At 40.4% G+C, this 16,240-nt stretch overlaps 1 protein-coding gene across 1 annotated transcript; it reads right to left on the bottom strand.

The window, feature by feature from the left end:
• Positions 1 to 2,743: 2,743 nt before the first annotated feature.
• LOC126426768 (uncharacterized) lies at positions 2,744 to 15,982 on the bottom strand. The gene is made up of 5 exons (XM_050088756.1): positions 15,692 to 15,982; positions 15,463 to 15,612; positions 15,123 to 15,354; positions 10,271 to 10,348; positions 2,744 to 9,316 (listed from the first exon to the last, which is right to left on the bottom strand). The coding sequence occupies exons 1-5, from the start codon at positions 15,787 to 15,789 to the stop codon at positions 9,224 to 9,226; spliced, it is 651 nt and encodes a 216-aa protein (XP_049944713.1). The 5' UTR covers positions 15,790 to 15,982; the 3' UTR covers positions 2,744 to 9,223.
• Positions 15,983 to 16,240: the final 258 nt, after the last annotated feature.

Below are 16,240 nucleotides of genomic sequence, written 5' to 3'. Positions count from 1 at the left end.
ATGTCCAGTTGCCAGACTACAAAAAGCATCACTAGGTTAAACAGCTCTGTCTCCAATCACAATATTGAGCCATTGCCCAAAAGACATCTATCATTGCCCTGAAAGAACCAACAAGGATGTACATACTTTGCACGAAACACAAAGTAAGAAGTGGAACGACATTGGTATGCACCGAGTGTAAAGTGTCATTACATCTCCCACAATCCTTTTAAAACTAACATGCCATGCAGCACTATTAATTTGTAGAATTTTAGGTATTTTCCTATTAGAAATTCATTCAAAGTGGGAATTTATTCTTGCAATTACATTTTTTGACAGTCTCTGCATGTAGGCATCATATTATCACATGCATTCTAAGGCTCAAATGGCTCTGAGCACTATGGGACTTAACATCTGAGGTCATCAGTCCCTTAGAACGACTTAAACCTAACTAACCTAAGGACATCACGCACATCCGTGCCTGAGGCAGGATTCGAACCTGCGTCCGTAGGCATTCTAAGGAAGTGACACCTAAAGATGCCCATGAAAATTAATAATTTCTGTTGAAGGATAGTATGAGTTATGTTTTTAATATTATATTACAAATGTACATATAGGAAAGGATTAGTGTTAATGTCTACAAGAGCAGCATCACACAAAATAAACATTTAGCTACCTACTAGGTATTGACGTGTCGGCTCGTACTGAGCTTGTCTCGCACATCGTGCTGGCCTGTTTCGCACGCGTTGTCTCCAATCACTCGGGCACAGATTTTGTTCATAATTCTATTATAAAATGTGAACTACACAATGACAAAACAAATTAAAATGGAATGTGTGGTTTGAACTTACAAAATATTAATCTGAAATTTTATTCTACATTTAATTTATTGTAAGTTTGAGTATTTCATGTGAACTAATTAAATGTTTGTGGCAGTCTGTTGCAGCAAATCTAAAGCTTGTGAATAAAATGTTGTATCAATGTCACACCTAATGAAAATGCTGAAGTGTGTTGTGTAACTTGTTCAAATATCTCAACTGTAAAGTGAAAACTCTGATCTGTGGAAAGAAGTGGTAGTTTGTGCCTCTGTATGTAATGCAAGGAAGAAAATGTTCTGCCTCGATGTTTCTCATAACTGATAACTGGAATAAAATGACACACAAATCCCCCCTCCCTCTATAGTAGATTTCTGCAGTATATCCCCAATCCTCCTCACTCATCAGGACAAGTTTCCAGTGATGAGACTGGTCCCAGGATGGAGAGGGCAGGCCTGCTGTCAGATGGACACTGGAGCACTGGCCAAGTGACTGTCACCCTCAGTTAGTGCACTGTACTGTGTTGTACAAGAAAGCAGCTTCATTTTCTTGTTCACTTTCAGGGTACTTACCGTCAAGCTCCTTGGTGCTCTTGTGAACAACCACTCTAGAGCTGCTTGTAAAACCTTTTGAGTCAATATTTCAAAATGGAAATAATAGTCACAAAATACTTTAAATTGTTGAGAGGGAAACATTCCACGTGGGAAAAATATATCTAAAAACAAAGATGTAGTGACTTACCAAATGAAAGTGCTGGCAGGTCGACAGACACACAAACAAACACAAACATACACACAAAATTCAAGCTTTCGCAACAAACTGTTGCCTCATCAGGAAAGAGGGAAGGAGAGGGAAAGACGAAAGGATGTGGGTTTTAAGGGAGAGGGTAAGGAGTCATTCCAATCCCGGGAGCGGAAAGACTTACCTTAGGGGGAAAAAAGGACGGGTATACACTCGCGCGCGCGCGCGCGCGCGCGCGCGCGCGCGCGCGCGCGCGCGCGCGCGCGCGCGCGCCCACACACACACACACACACACACACACACACACACACACATATATATATATATATCTAAAAACAAAGATGATGTGACTTACCAAATGAAAGTGCTGGCAGGTCGACAGACACACAAACAAACACAAACATACACACAAAAAATTCAAGCTTTCGCAACAAACTGTTGCCTCATCAGGAAAGAGGGAAGGAGAGGGGAAGACGAAAGGAAGTGGGTTTTAGAGGAGAGGGTAAGGAGTCATTCCAATCCCGGGAGCGGAAAGACTTACCTTAGGGGGAAAAAAGGACAGGTATACACTCGCACACACGCACATATCCATCCACACATACAGACACAAGCAGACATCTGATGTCTGCTTGTGTCTGTATGTGTGGATGGATATGTGCGTGTGTGCGAGTGTATACCTGTCCTTTTTTCCCCCTAAGGTAAGTCTTTCCGCTCCCGGGATTGGAATGACTCCTTACCCTCTCCTCTAAAACCCACTTCCTTTCGTCTTCCCCTCTCCTTCCCTCTTTCCTGATGAGGCAACAGTTTGTTGCGAAAGCTTGAATTTTTTGTGTGTATGTTTGTGTTTGTTTGTGTGTCTGTCGACCTGCCAGCACTTTCATTTGGTAAGTCACATCATCTTTGTTTTTAGATATATATTTCCTACGTGGAATGTTTCCCTCTATTATAACTATATATATATATATATATATATATATATATATATATATATATATATATATATATATATATATATATATATATATATATATATATATACAGACACAAGCAGACATATTTAAAGACGAAGAGTTTGGGGGGGGGGATACTTCACATCAGTGTGTAACGTATGAACCAAGCATGCAATGGCAATGACTGCTGCAGGGGGTAATTATCTCTCAAAATGGATTAGAAACCAGCTAAACTACAAACGAAAAGAAAGCATGACATACACTGTATACACAGTTTATTGACTACACAAGTAGCACAGAGTATTCAGGTACATAGCAATGGTGTCTATGAGTAACAAGGCAAACAAAGCATTTGTTCCACATTAAATACAACATGACTACATAATTCACTCATTTCCAAGCTTCAGATATTCTGTGTGCTCTAGAAATCTTGAAGTGACGCTCTTTCCCACTTTTCTATTTTTGTTATGTTTTTCTTGTGCAATTGTCAGGCCATGGCCTTTTATATTTCCTGACATTTGACCACGAGATTACCAGAACCTCCGTCAGCCGGTAGAGAACATCGAACAACCTACTATTCCCAATTTCCTGCACACTGTTGTAAACTCAGTCAAGAAGTACAAATTAATGCACAGAACAGCAACAGATCGCAAGCAAGGAGGACTGTGAGAAGCCACACCGAGTAAAAGCTAAACTGGTAATAGACTGCCAACCCGAGAGCTGCGTTCATCCACAGTACATTTCATCAACATGCTGCACATTATTGTAGTCTTGTCACAATCATCTGACCACATACAGTACCGGAGGGGAGTGGGTGGCTGCTGTCCTGCAAGAGGTGTTAGACTCTGCTGCCGGCCTTGTGGCAGTCAGCACAAGTAAACTCCATTTCACTGTGTGTGTGCGCGCGTGCGTGCGCGTGCACAGTATTACATACAGATGGTTCCTTAACCTGGAGAAGAAAGTCATATACAGCAAAAACCAGGTGATCAAAAAGTCAGTATAAATTTGAAAACTGAATAAATCACGGAATAATGTAGATAGAGAGGTAGAAATTGACACACATGCTTGGAATGACATGGGGTTTTATTAGAACCAAAAAATACAAACGTTCAAAAATGTCCGACAGATGGCGCTTCGTCTGATCAGAATAGCAATAATTAGCACAACAAAGTAAGACACAGCAAAGATGATGTTCTTTACAGGAAATGCTCAATATGTCCACCATCATTCCTCAACAATAGCTGTAGTCAAGGAATAATATTGTGAACAGCACTGGAAAGCATGTCCGGAGTTATGGAGAGGCATTGGCATCGGATGTTGTCTTTCAGCATCCCTAGAGATGTGTCGATCACGATACACTTGCGACTTCAGGCAACCCCAAAGCCAATAATTGCACGGACTGAGGTCTGGGGACCTGGGAGGCCAAGCGTGACAAAATTGGCAGCTGAGCACACGATCGTCACCAAACAACGCGTGTAAGAGATCCTTCATGCGTCTAGCAATATGGGGTGGAGCGCCATCCTGCATGAACATCGTACGTTCCAGCAGATCCTGCATAAGTATCGTACATTCCAGCAGGTGTTCATCAGCCAGGCTGGGGATGATGCGGTTCTGTAACATATCGGCGTACCTCTCACCCGTCACAGTAGTAGTTACAAAACCAGAATCACGCATTTCCTCGAAGAAAAAAGGCCCAATAACAGTAGATGTGGTAAATCCAACCCATACTGTGACTTTCTCATCGTGCAATGGAGTTTCCACGACAGTTCTAGGATTTTCGGTATCCCAAATTCTGCAGTTGTGGGCACTGACAGACCCTCGGAGTGTGAAATGAGCTTCGTCGGTCCACAACACGTTACTCAACCAATCGTCATCTTCCGCCATGAAACGCTCACACTGCAAATGTCCTCCACTTCACTAATTCGCCAGGTAACAGTTCACGATGCCGATGGATTTTGTACGGATAGCATCGGAGGGTACGCCTCAGTGCCAACCAAACAGTAGTGTATGGAATGCCGGTGCGACGTGCGACTGCACGAGCGCTGACTTCCCTGTGCATAGACGAACCCGCTACAGTCTCCATTTCTTCCAGAACTGTCTCAGCAGCATTACGCCTTGTGCTCGGTCTGCCACTACGGGGTCTATCGTCTAAGGCTAAGCAGCCCGTGGCTTCGAACTTCGAAATCATTCTCGCCACAGCTGCATTTGTCAACGGACCTTACCGTTCGAATCCTGTTCCTATGGCGATAGGATCGTAACGCTGAACTAGCACATTCCCCATTCTGATAATACAGCTTCACTAAAAGCGCCGTTTCAGGTAACGTCAACATGCTGCGACTGCTGGCGCATCTGATTCTCTGTCTCTCTCATTACAGCTCCTTTTATACAGGATTGTTATGCGCAGTCACTGATTTGCTGTCCAGCGCCATCTGTCGGACATTTTGTGAACTTTGGTTTTTTTTTTTTTGTTCTAATAAAACCCCATGTCATTCCAAGCAAGTGTGTCTCTCTACATTATTCCGTGGTTTATTAAATGTTCAAATTTATACTGACTTTTTGATCACCTGGTATGTTGTGGTGGGGTGCACACTTCAGCGCTCAAAAGCCAGATGTACACTGAAAAGTGTTAAAAATGGTAAAAAAGTAAAAATTCAAGAATTAAAATGTAACAATAACATGGAAACATTGCATGCGCGGATGGTCTGCTCCGAATTACTACGGAACGTAACATAGTACATTACAAAAGTGGCCTTCCTGTTCAGCCACACTAGCTATGGTTGGAGTTGTATCACAGAGTGCTGTACGTTAGTGTGGTGTGGCCATCACCCTGCGAGGATTGTCCACACCCTGGATATTTGGAATCCATGTTGGTAATCTCTGTCTTATCTTCCACTTTTAAGCTCTCAGGTTTTCATATCTCTTCCAGTGCAGTTCCTATCAATTTTTGCTTCTCATCCCATCCAGTATGTCTGCCCTGACCTGGTGTTCTGGGTGACTTCCAAACTCTACCCCTTTTCCTAAACCTTCCTTCTCCTTCAAACCTTCTACCAGAAGGTACCAAAGGCTCCGAAAGCTTGTGAATTTCTGTATCTTTGTGTATTTTCAGTCACCACTTCTTGAGTAGATTTTTTTATCTATCCAATTACATTATATTTTCCAAAACTGATTTTTTTATGTGAGAGTAGACAGAATGTCAATTATGTGTGTGTGTGTGTGTGTGTGTGTGTGTGTGTGTGTGTGTGTGTGTGTGTGTGTGTATTCACGCAAAGATATGATTGCCATACGTCGTGGATTTCGCAGGCAGTCCGCGATTTTATGCTCAAAGATGGGTGTCCTGGCCGAACAGGAAAATGTCTGCGGAAAAAGTGGCTAGTAAGTAAAAAAATTTTTTACGCAAATTTTGCTACTGGCCACCGATCAAGTGTTTCATAACTCCTGCAAACTTCACGATAGCCATTGAAACCTGTGCTGATATTCTGTGTCATTTCAAAATCGCTCGGCTATTTTCAGAACAGACTGTGGAAGCAGTGCAATAGTCTATTCTTTGCGGTTGTTTCAGTTTTCCGCTGTTGGTTTACAACATCTCTGCTGTCGGTATCTGATATTCTTTAGTCGTGTAAAGTTAACAGTCAGTAGTGCTAAGTGTACCTCTGGTGTTATTGCACAGAATTTGAAATTTAAAATGTCGAAACGAAAAGTACATTTTCGAGAAAAATATATTGATGCGTTTCCAATTATTAAATGTGGAAGAAATGAACATGAGGCTATTTGCAAAGTATGTGGATAAGTACAATGCATTGTAGGTACATAACAGTAAACAATGCCTATCATTTGTAGGAAGCATACAAATGAGTATTAATCAAATTGCTCAAGCTGTGCGTGTTTAAAAACTAAGTCTCCCGCAATTTATTTTCAGGCGATAGTTTTCAGTTATTGAAAAAAATATTTTCACCGTGCCATCAAATTTAGTTTTCAGGGTGGCCACAGAATGAAAGCTGTCAAAAACGTGTGTTTTGAGGTGTAAAAATTTAGTAGTTGTGACACTTCAAAACATAGCACAATAGATTGTGCACGTACATAAACTAAATATTAATTTGCGTGCTTTTGGTTAAATGGCAACTAATCCTAAATTATTTCATTACAGTTGCTTCATTTCAATCGCCAATGGAGGGAAATGAGCTCTCAATGACCATATAACAAGCAAGAAAAACACAAGAGCTGTGCATCCTGATTCAACTTCCAAACAGTTGATCAGTTTTTTTAGTGCTGATCAGACAGAACCTAAAAAGGTTGCTGCAGCAGAAGAAACATTCACGTTTCATGCTGTGAAACACTACCATTCGTACAATTCTTTGTCCGGTACATCAAAAATCATTAGTGAAATTTTTAGTGATTCAAAGGTAGCAGTTCAGTTTCAGAGTGCAAAAACTAAAACTGAAACAATTTTTAACGATGTTATAGCATCTTTCATAAAAGGCAATGTTAAACATAATGTATCAAAAGTTAACTATGTTGGGATCAGTACAGATGCTAGTAATCACAAGCTGACATCACACACGGTGTTCGAAGTAATTTATTTCATTTGAATGATTGTGACAATGAAACCTCCAGTACAGAGTGTGAGTGTGTGTGTGTGTGTGTGTGTGTGTGTGTGTGTGTGTGTGTGTGTGTGTGTGTGTGTAAAATAATTTCAGAATTCAACTTTAGTGACACAGTTTGTGCTTTTGGTGGGAATAATACATACACTAACTTTGGAGGTGTTGAAAGAAAAGGGGAAAACAATGTATTCAAGAAACTTGAAAACCAACTAAACAGGTCCATAGTAGGGGTAGGTTGCCCAGTTCATGTACCGCATAATGCTATTCAAAATGGAACCAACATACATTCACAAGATGTGCAAAGTATAATTATTAAGGTCTATAACCACTTTTGAATTTGTACTGTTCGTGTAGCAGCATTAAGGGATTTTTGTGATTTTCTCCATGTGACTCACATTTACTTAGGCATGTGAAAACTAGGTGGATGAGCTTATTTCCTGCAATTGAAACATTCATATACATGTTTCAAGCTCTTAAATCATACTTCCTATCGCTCAATAAGTGTCCAAATATTCTGAAGCCTTTTTTTCTTATGCTTGTGGAGAGATGTATTTACACTTTCTGCTTGCTCAGATGAGTCCATTTCAAAAGGCTATCACCAACATTGAGAAAGAGGACATCACTATGAATGCGGTTAGGTTGGAACTTAAAAACTTTGTGCAATGTTTTAGAGGAAAGAAAGAAATGTAAATTCATGACTACGAAAGTAAAAGAGTTAATGTCAGATCTCTCCCAGTATCAGCAGTCAAAATTTCAAGAGGTTGTCATGGCATTTTATCAGACAGTAACAGATTATCTGATAAAATGGAGCAAGCCTTTATCAGAACTTGAAATTTTGACTGGATACTGTTACAGGCAATACCTGATTGGGAAAAAGTTGAATGTACACTTAAGTGGATGCAAGGAAACAACTTGAAAAGAGGATGAGAGTTTGCTATTTGGACAGATAGTGAAACAAATGTTTTCTTACACAGGAAGATAACCAGAATTTGATGATGATGCCTCATAAAAAGTGGGTTACATTTTTTGAGGATTGTTTCTAAAGAGCAGTATTCAGAACTGCTTGCTATTATGCAGTACTGTTTCTCCATTCCAGGGCATAATGCCAATGTGGAGAGAGTGTTTTCACTGGTGAATGCACAATGGGCAGAAGAAAGAAACAGGCTAGCTTCAACATCATCAGTCAATGCAATGCTCCAAATCTAATGTAACATGAAAAACACAAATTGCACAAATTTTCATTGACTGATTCCGAATCTTCTGTCCAGGGCTCAGAGAAATATGACTGATTTAAAGCATAAAGTGAAAGATATATATCAATTGTAGCAGCATGATTGTGTACATGTTAATAATTCGTGTTCAGTGCTTTTAATTAAAAAAGTTATTTAATGTCAATTGCAATTAATTTTCTTCATCATTGAACACTCCTTTATAGGCATCATTAATGCTTGGATTAATTTTCCTTGTTAATTACAACTTCTTTGCTGATGGAATTACTGTTTGAATTGGGGTAATTATGAAGATTTGGTGACCTGCAGAAAGGTGAAAGGACGTTGTGTGATTCCAGGTTTCAACCACATCTTCATAATTACCACTGTAAAGTAATAATGAAGATTCAACTGAAATGCAAACACATGGCCACTTGCACAACATATCGGTCCAAATTTCAACCACATCTTTATAACCACCGAATTTTTTTCCTCGATTTTCGTCCTTGGATTATGGCAACCCTACGCAAAGACAGTAAAACTTCTCCATTTAATTTTAGCTAAGATGGTACCTGAACATATTAAATAGAAAAGTGGGAATATTTCCGCAAATGGGGAAATAATAAATGGAAAATACATATGGAGGAGTAAAAACCCTAGTCATATGTACACACATCAAATGCATAGAAGAAGACGCTTTTCACTGTGGCCGTTGCTGGAGGTGACCCCTCTCCAGTTTGCAGTGGCTTTCTTCTCTCAAGTCTATCAGCTTCATCACATCTGACTCACAACTACCCAGGCTGTCCCCCCTCCTTTATGGAGACCTGTGAAGTTCCAGACTCCGGCAGCTGCAGTTCCAGCGTGCAGCTCCCTCCCAGTCTGCAGTTACGGTCACATTCGGACCACAAACGTAGACAGCTCAGCTCTGAGGATCAGAAACAGAGGGAGTCCCTCTCTGTGGCACCCTCATCGGTAGCTTCCTCCTCACCGAGCGGCTCGCCCTTAACTTCTATGTATTCAGGTTCCTGCAACACAATGAAAACCTCACTTCAGCGTCGCACCACAGCTGTTAATTCTTTGTCGTACATTGCAACAGCAGCGCACTGACGGCCACTAAAGCACACTATTAGGTAGAACACCTAACAAACATTAACAGTACTGTCACTAGAGTAGTTTTGACAAAAGGGAGCATATGTAACAGAAACTGCAGCAATTACAAAAACATGCACATTCTTCATAGTTTATTATATCTAAAGATTAATGCTTGTTTTTAGGAGCAATAAATGATCAACAAATAATAATAAATTTCCAGAGAGAGAGAGAGAGAGAGAGAGAGAGAGAGAGAGAGAGAGAGAGAGAGAGAGAGAGAGAGAGAGAGAGAGAGAGAGGGGGGGGGGGAGGGGGTGTAGGTCTTACACTGACACCATAAATTGGAGTTTTGTTTGCTACAGTGAGCCAAACCAGTTCATAAAAAAATAAAAAAAATTAAAAACTGGTATGGAATGCAGTACCTACATTATTTGCAGTACCAAATAAGCCACCTAAAAGGTGTACAACTTTGCTTCCGCCGTTTCATGAAAGGCTCCCTCCCACAGCAGCTGAGATGTTTACTCCCCGTATTGATTACTGATTCCTCAAACCACACAGCTCCTCACAAACGTGAAAAAATGATAGCACGCGGTAGGTGTTTCGTGACTTCTTCCCTACCTAATACTATTTTGTTGTAATCATATTTCCTTGCTATAAATAGGGAGGGGGAAATGATGTTTCTCTAAACGGCACATAACACTACAACATGACTTTCATTGTTTGTGAAACACTGTATATTCAGACCCGCAGATGGGGCTGTGACTAAATTAGAGAAAACTAAATATATTGGACATAATGACGTTCTGTTGAAATTACTTTCACAATGGAATTTGTATGCTGTGTTTGTACTTTCAACACAACCACTCCTTTCCTTTTCAGCAGAGCCTTACCTGTGGTCTGTGCTTATCAGAGGAGTTCCCTCCATATTCAGGCTCCTGTTCCACCTTCACAGTTATACTCTCACGTGGCTGCAAAAAAGAAAAACTTCACATTAATTTAACAGAATTATCAATGGAAAACATAATATCACTACCAACTACCATTACAGACAGATCAACACTCTCTTATAAGGGAGAGTAGGTCTGTGTGTGTTTGGATGGCTCAGTTTATCTTTAAGCAAAATACATTCAGTGAAACAAATGCCACCTCTCAGGTTTTGTTAGTTTCAGTTGTTCAGTCGATTTGTCGATTCCATTTTATGCAAAATATTTTGACAACTGGTTCTGTCCCCGTCTTAATTTGCCACTAGTTGTGCTGTTATGCATACTCACTACCTGGACTCCACCCAGACTAAAGTAATTAAAATCAATTCATTCCACGACTATCGCAGTGGCACTGGTGCACAACTGTAATACATCTTTAGGACAGGAAAACAATCTTGGTTGCAAAAGAATGGTTTATTTAATCTTCACAGGTGACATGTTTCACCTGTTCTAGGTATCACCAGAGAATCTGGGGAAATTACAAACTGGTATTGGTATAAATTGCTAATTACGGCAATAACGAATGAATAAATTAAAAATAATAAGTGGAAGACACACTGATTGAACTATAGAGCACAGGGCCACATTTGTGCTTCATGAGTTGTGAGAGACATAAATTTCAGTGCAAAATATTGTGCCACACCTGAGCTTACTGATAGAAATTCTTGCTAATCTCAACTGAGGTGTCGAATGTAATTAAGAGTCACACAGAACTGGGAGATAACAGCAAGATAGCCACTGTCAATGCTTCATTACATCATCTTGAAGCAACATGAAAAAGGTGATGACAGTAGGAAAAAGAAAGCTACTAGAGCTTGCAAGGGGTACCTAACTTAGGCAAATAGGCATATTCAGTCAGCAGAAAAACCTCACAAGTGGGAAATACACTCATAATGGCTAGGTTAATACACCTTTGGCAAATGAATCAGCACCAATGAGGATAAAGAAACAGCTAAAATTTTTAGTAAAAATATGAAACAACACTAAGCAGGAAAACTATCTTTAACGGTATGAACTTACCCACAAAGAAACTGTCCCAAGAACACAAATACGGTTCGTTTACAATACTGTGAGCACACGCTGTCACGCTGGAAACTAGACTGCCGAGCAAGTGTCTAAGCGCTGTGGAGTGACAGTGAGAAAAGGCTCACCAGGTGGTAAGCTGCTAATTAACTGACAAAAAAGGTCAGTAAAAATTACCTTCTTGCCCAGCACCTCAAATCTTCCAGCCATGAGCCCCCAGATTTAGAAATCCTTAAAATCCTTCACATGGCCAACAAAGGCCAGAAACTGAATTTGTTGGAAGAGTTTGAAATTTTGAGCCATATCTTTTCCTTTCAAGCCAACAAATCTCATAAATGGAAAAGTCTTTTTGAAACATCAAACATTTTTTTGCTATAATGATGCGTATGTTTAAATGATAGTTGCCACCTAAATTACTTATTAATTATTTTACTGAAGCCATCAGTTCAGTTCTAAAGTGCCACCTCATGAGTCTTTTCTTACTACAGCCCCACGGGCCTCAATACTTGTCAGGCAGTCTAGCTACCGGCACGAGAGTGTGCATTCACAGTATTGTAAATACACCATCTGTGTGTTCGTGGGGCAGTTTGTTCACAAGTAAGTTATCATCGTTTAAGCGAGTTTTCTGGTTTAGCATTGCTTCTGGCTTTGTTGGTTCATATTTTTACTAAAAAAATTTAGCTGTTTCTTTCTCCTTATTAGTGCCCATTCATTTTCCAAAGGTGTATTAGACTAGCCATTATGTGTGTGTATTTTGCACTCACAAGTTTCTGCTGACTGAATATGCCTATCTGCCTAAGTTACCCCTTGCACATCATGGTGCTTTCTTTTTCTACAGTCATTACCTTTTTTGTGTTGCTTCTAGGTAATGCAATGAAGCACTGAAAGTGGCTATTTGGCTGTTACTTCCCACGTCTACAGGACTCTTAACTAAGTTTGATGCCCCAGTTACGATTAGCAAGAATTTTTATTAGTAAGCTCAGGAATGATGGGATATTTTACAAGTTGACCATCTTGTTGAAGCTCACATCCACACCTCTGTCCATATCAAACCCACAAACAGTACCTTCACTTTGATAGCTGCCATCCATTCCACATCAAACGCTCCCTTCCCTACAGCCTATGTATTCGTGGCAAATGTATCTGCTCCAGTGACGAATCCCTCAACAGTTACACCAATAACCTGACCAGCGCTTTCCTCTCCCGCAACTATCCTACAGACCTTGTCCACAAACAGATCTCCCGAGCAATACATTCCTCCCCGTCCAACAACAATGTTCCTACCCCCAGACCACATAGAAGCATCCCCCTTGTCACCCAATATTATCCTGGCCTCGAATACGTCAACAAATTACTCCACCAGGGATATGACTTTCTCAAGTCAAGCCCTGAAATGAGATCATCCCTTGACAATATTCTCCCCACACCACCCAGAGTTGCCTTTCGTCCCCCCCCCCCCCTCCCAACCTCCGTAACATCCTTGTCAAACCCTACAATATTCCCAGACCACCTTCTCTATCCAGCAGTTCCTACCCCTGTAACTGACCCCGCTGCAAAACATGCCCCATGCATCCCCTCACAACCACCTACTCCAGCCCCGCTACTGGTAAAACATACACATTTCGAGGCAGGGCCACATGTGAAACAACACATGTCATTTATCAGCTGACATGCCTGTACTGCACAGCCTTATACATCGGTATGACGACAACTAAACCGGCTGAGCGCATGAACGGGCACAGACGAACTGTCCGGCTAGGAGATGTCCAACACACAGTAGCAGAGCATGCCCTCCAGCATAATTCTAGGGACCTAGGAACCTGCTACAACGTACATGCCATTTGGTTTCTCCCACCCAACACCAGTCCCTCGGAACTGTGGAGATGGGAACTTTCACTCCAACACATCCTTTCATCCCGCCATCCCCCTGGACTGAACCTATGTTAACCAACCTCACTCCCATTTGCTCTTCAGTCTTCTTTTTTCTCTCCTCTTTAGCCATTCATGCATCTTTTCTTCCTACATAGTTGTGTTTATCTTTATACTATATACCTCTTTACTTCTGTATGCATCCTCTTTGGTTTGACGCTGGCACAGTTCTTACAGTAGAATATCTTTGGCTTCCCTCTGACAACCATACCTCCATCTTTACTACCCTCCCTGTTTACCTTTCCCTGTTGCTTCATAACCTGAGTTGTGAGTAACTGAATCCACTGTTCCTTCTTCCCGTTTTTCCCCCTCTCTCCTCCCTGATGAAGAAACAAAGTTCCGAAAGCTAGGAATGTAAATTTTCTGTTCTGTTTTGAGTATCTATCAGCTGTACTGAGCTGAGGTAAGTACTGGCCAGCCCCTCTATCTCTGTTAGTATTTATTTCACATCTTTATGAGATTTTCCATTAATCAATGTAGTTTTCTGTTTATTAATTCCTTGTTTTTAGGCATGATTCTAGTGGGAGATGTGAGAATTTAGAATCTATACCTAAACTGTGTAAATACCTTTTGCGCTGCTCTGGTCACTGTTTTTCTTTATTCTGTGGGCTGTGTAGTACAATAGTTTGTGCAACTTTGTTACACTTGCTAAAGTGTCCAACAAATCTTGCAGTTCCAATCAGATACCACCAGCAAATAACGCTGCTAACAAAAACATCCAGATCTTCAAAAATTACGAGACCCGACAATATGGACAGTGTACTGTGCAGTCTTTCACAACACATCAGTTCCGAATTGCTGTTATGGACTGATTCCAACAGTTTCTACTACCCCATAACAACATGGCCAGAATAACACAAAGTAAGAAGCAAGAAAACTGCAAATTATCTTCACCCAGCATACAGTAACAGCAGTTTTCAGTCAATATGTCTTCAGTTGCAACCATTATAACTTACAAAATCTTTAGCATAAGTTATTAAATAAAGCTTTAGCACACAAAGACAGGACAGACATCCTCTGCTGCCCATTTTTAAAACACAAGTCACTTTCCAGCTTTAGTACTTAAATATCAATTGTGTTGTCTTCTTAAACACAGTCTTTTCCACTGGTAAAGTTAATAACAAAAAAATCTTCAATTTTCAGGCAATGGCACTGATGTTGCAGAGTGGACATACAGAAAGACAAACAAAATTAAATCAACAAGTGGTGTTAAATTACTAATACTGCCCTGAATTTCATTAATTTAAGCAGCTACTACCTCAAACTATGCAAAGCTTTAAGTGCCTTCCATTTGTTAAACTATATACTAACGAATGTTTTAATAATGTATTCTTGACTTACAATACATATATTCCAAACTGTAAGGTTTATGCAATGTGTCAGTATGATGGTTGCTTCATTAATACGTAGTAATACTCAGATAAATAGGAGTAATAATATTAATTCTTGGGGATGATTGGCTGCTCTCAAGAATCAGTCAATGCATTCTATATAATATATTGAGGAAATTTTAAGGCTAGCTATATTACCTACTCAAGTTTCCAATGTCCTGAACACAACCATTGCAGTATTCAAGAAAACCTGGGGACTGATTATTTAGAATTACAGCTGCTAACAGAATGGCTTATCTATGGTGACCGTCTTCCAAAGATGTCAAGGGTGACATTTGGTTTACGACTGAAGCTAGACGGGGATAAATTTTTCACTCCACAACATTGTCACTAGCAAAGGTAATTTTCTTATAGTCATTACTAATGATATTTGAAACCTGTTAGCATCCCCCTCGTCTTGCTCTGGTACGTCTTACCTGGTGAGCTTCTGGCGTACAACTCTGAAAACAATACTGATTTACTGCTAAGTATATTTCTGCTGACTCCCGTTCTGCAGAGAATCCCCTCGCCATTTGATTTGAGGCTGAATCATTTTGTACACTGTTCGTATCACTTAACACTGTCGCCACTTCCCCATTTCTTCCACTGTCTGGTACAGTTTGTTTACGTTTGGGTAACAACCGTGATGGTATCGCACCACGCCAAAGACTGCAATGACAATGAGAAAACATTAGACACCCATAAATAAGTATATACTCTAATTAGTCTGATGTAGCCTGAATGAAACAAGCGCTGCATTACGTCTCGATTGCTCACCCTTGGCTTAACCATATCTTGTTCCGGAAATCTTTTTCCTGAAAATGGTCCGAGCATACAGTGTACGTTCGATAAACATATTCTGGCCCTCGGCTTTTGAACACTTCAGCTAAACCAGGTTTCTGAGTTAAAATCACCCACTGCTTACATCTAGAAAGTAGAGAATCAATCAATCGGCATTTTTTTTTTAAATTCAAGAAGCTCAAAGTGGCACATACTCTGCACTTACAGCTCCTTATCCTTGGGAAATCTATAAAATGATTTATCCTTTTGTAATTTATAATTCGAACAACCTGGAACGGCGCATTTGCTACCTTTCATAGCCATAATCTTCTCACCAACCAACAAATGTCACTTCAACAACCTGAAATCACACTTCGTGCCGCTAGGCAGCTGTTTTAACTAATCAGTGTATCCAACAAATGTGGCGACACCAAGAGTGAAGGATAGGAAACGCCACAGCTCTGAATCTGTCACCTTGGATTCGACGAATGAAAAACACTGAACGAGTCGGGTTTTCATTCCCAGCCATTTTAAATCGAAAAGAAATTGGATATTTATTCAAAAAAACCAATTCACTTGAAACATTACTCGTTATGGTCAAATACACGAAATCTTACCCTATGCACCCCAACTAATACCTAGATTAATCCCAATACCCAAACCTAAGGCTGTGACATTTAATTGACCTATTACGCAGTACTTATCAACCAACAACTGCTTTCATAATATACCCCAAGCCCAAACAGTGGGCAGTCAGGTACCACATAACCCCGAA

The sequence above is a fragment of the Schistocerca serialis genome, chromosome 11 (genome assembly GCF_023864345.2).
Source record: "Schistocerca serialis cubense isolate TAMUIC-IGC-003099 chromosome 11, iqSchSeri2.2, whole genome shotgun sequence".
Taxonomy (NCBI): Eukaryota; Metazoa; Arthropoda; class Insecta; order Orthoptera; family Acrididae; genus Schistocerca; species Schistocerca serialis.
Note: the sequence above shows the minus strand (reverse complement) of the source record. Positions and strands in the feature narration are given on the sequence as shown.

Coding starts and splice junctions, on each gene's coding strand:
- LOC126426768 (XM_050088756.1), bottom strand. CDS start 15,789: ATGGCTATGAAAGGTAGCAAATGCGCCGTTCCAGGTTGTTCGAATTAT. Junction 15,613..15,691: donor TTTCCCAAGGATAAGGAGCT/GTAAGTGCAGAG, acceptor TCTACTTTCTAG/ATGTAAGCAGTGGGTGATTT. Junction 9,317..10,270: donor CTGATAAGCACAGACCACAG/GTAAGGCTCTGC, acceptor ATTGTGTTGCAG/GAACCTGAATACATAGAAGT.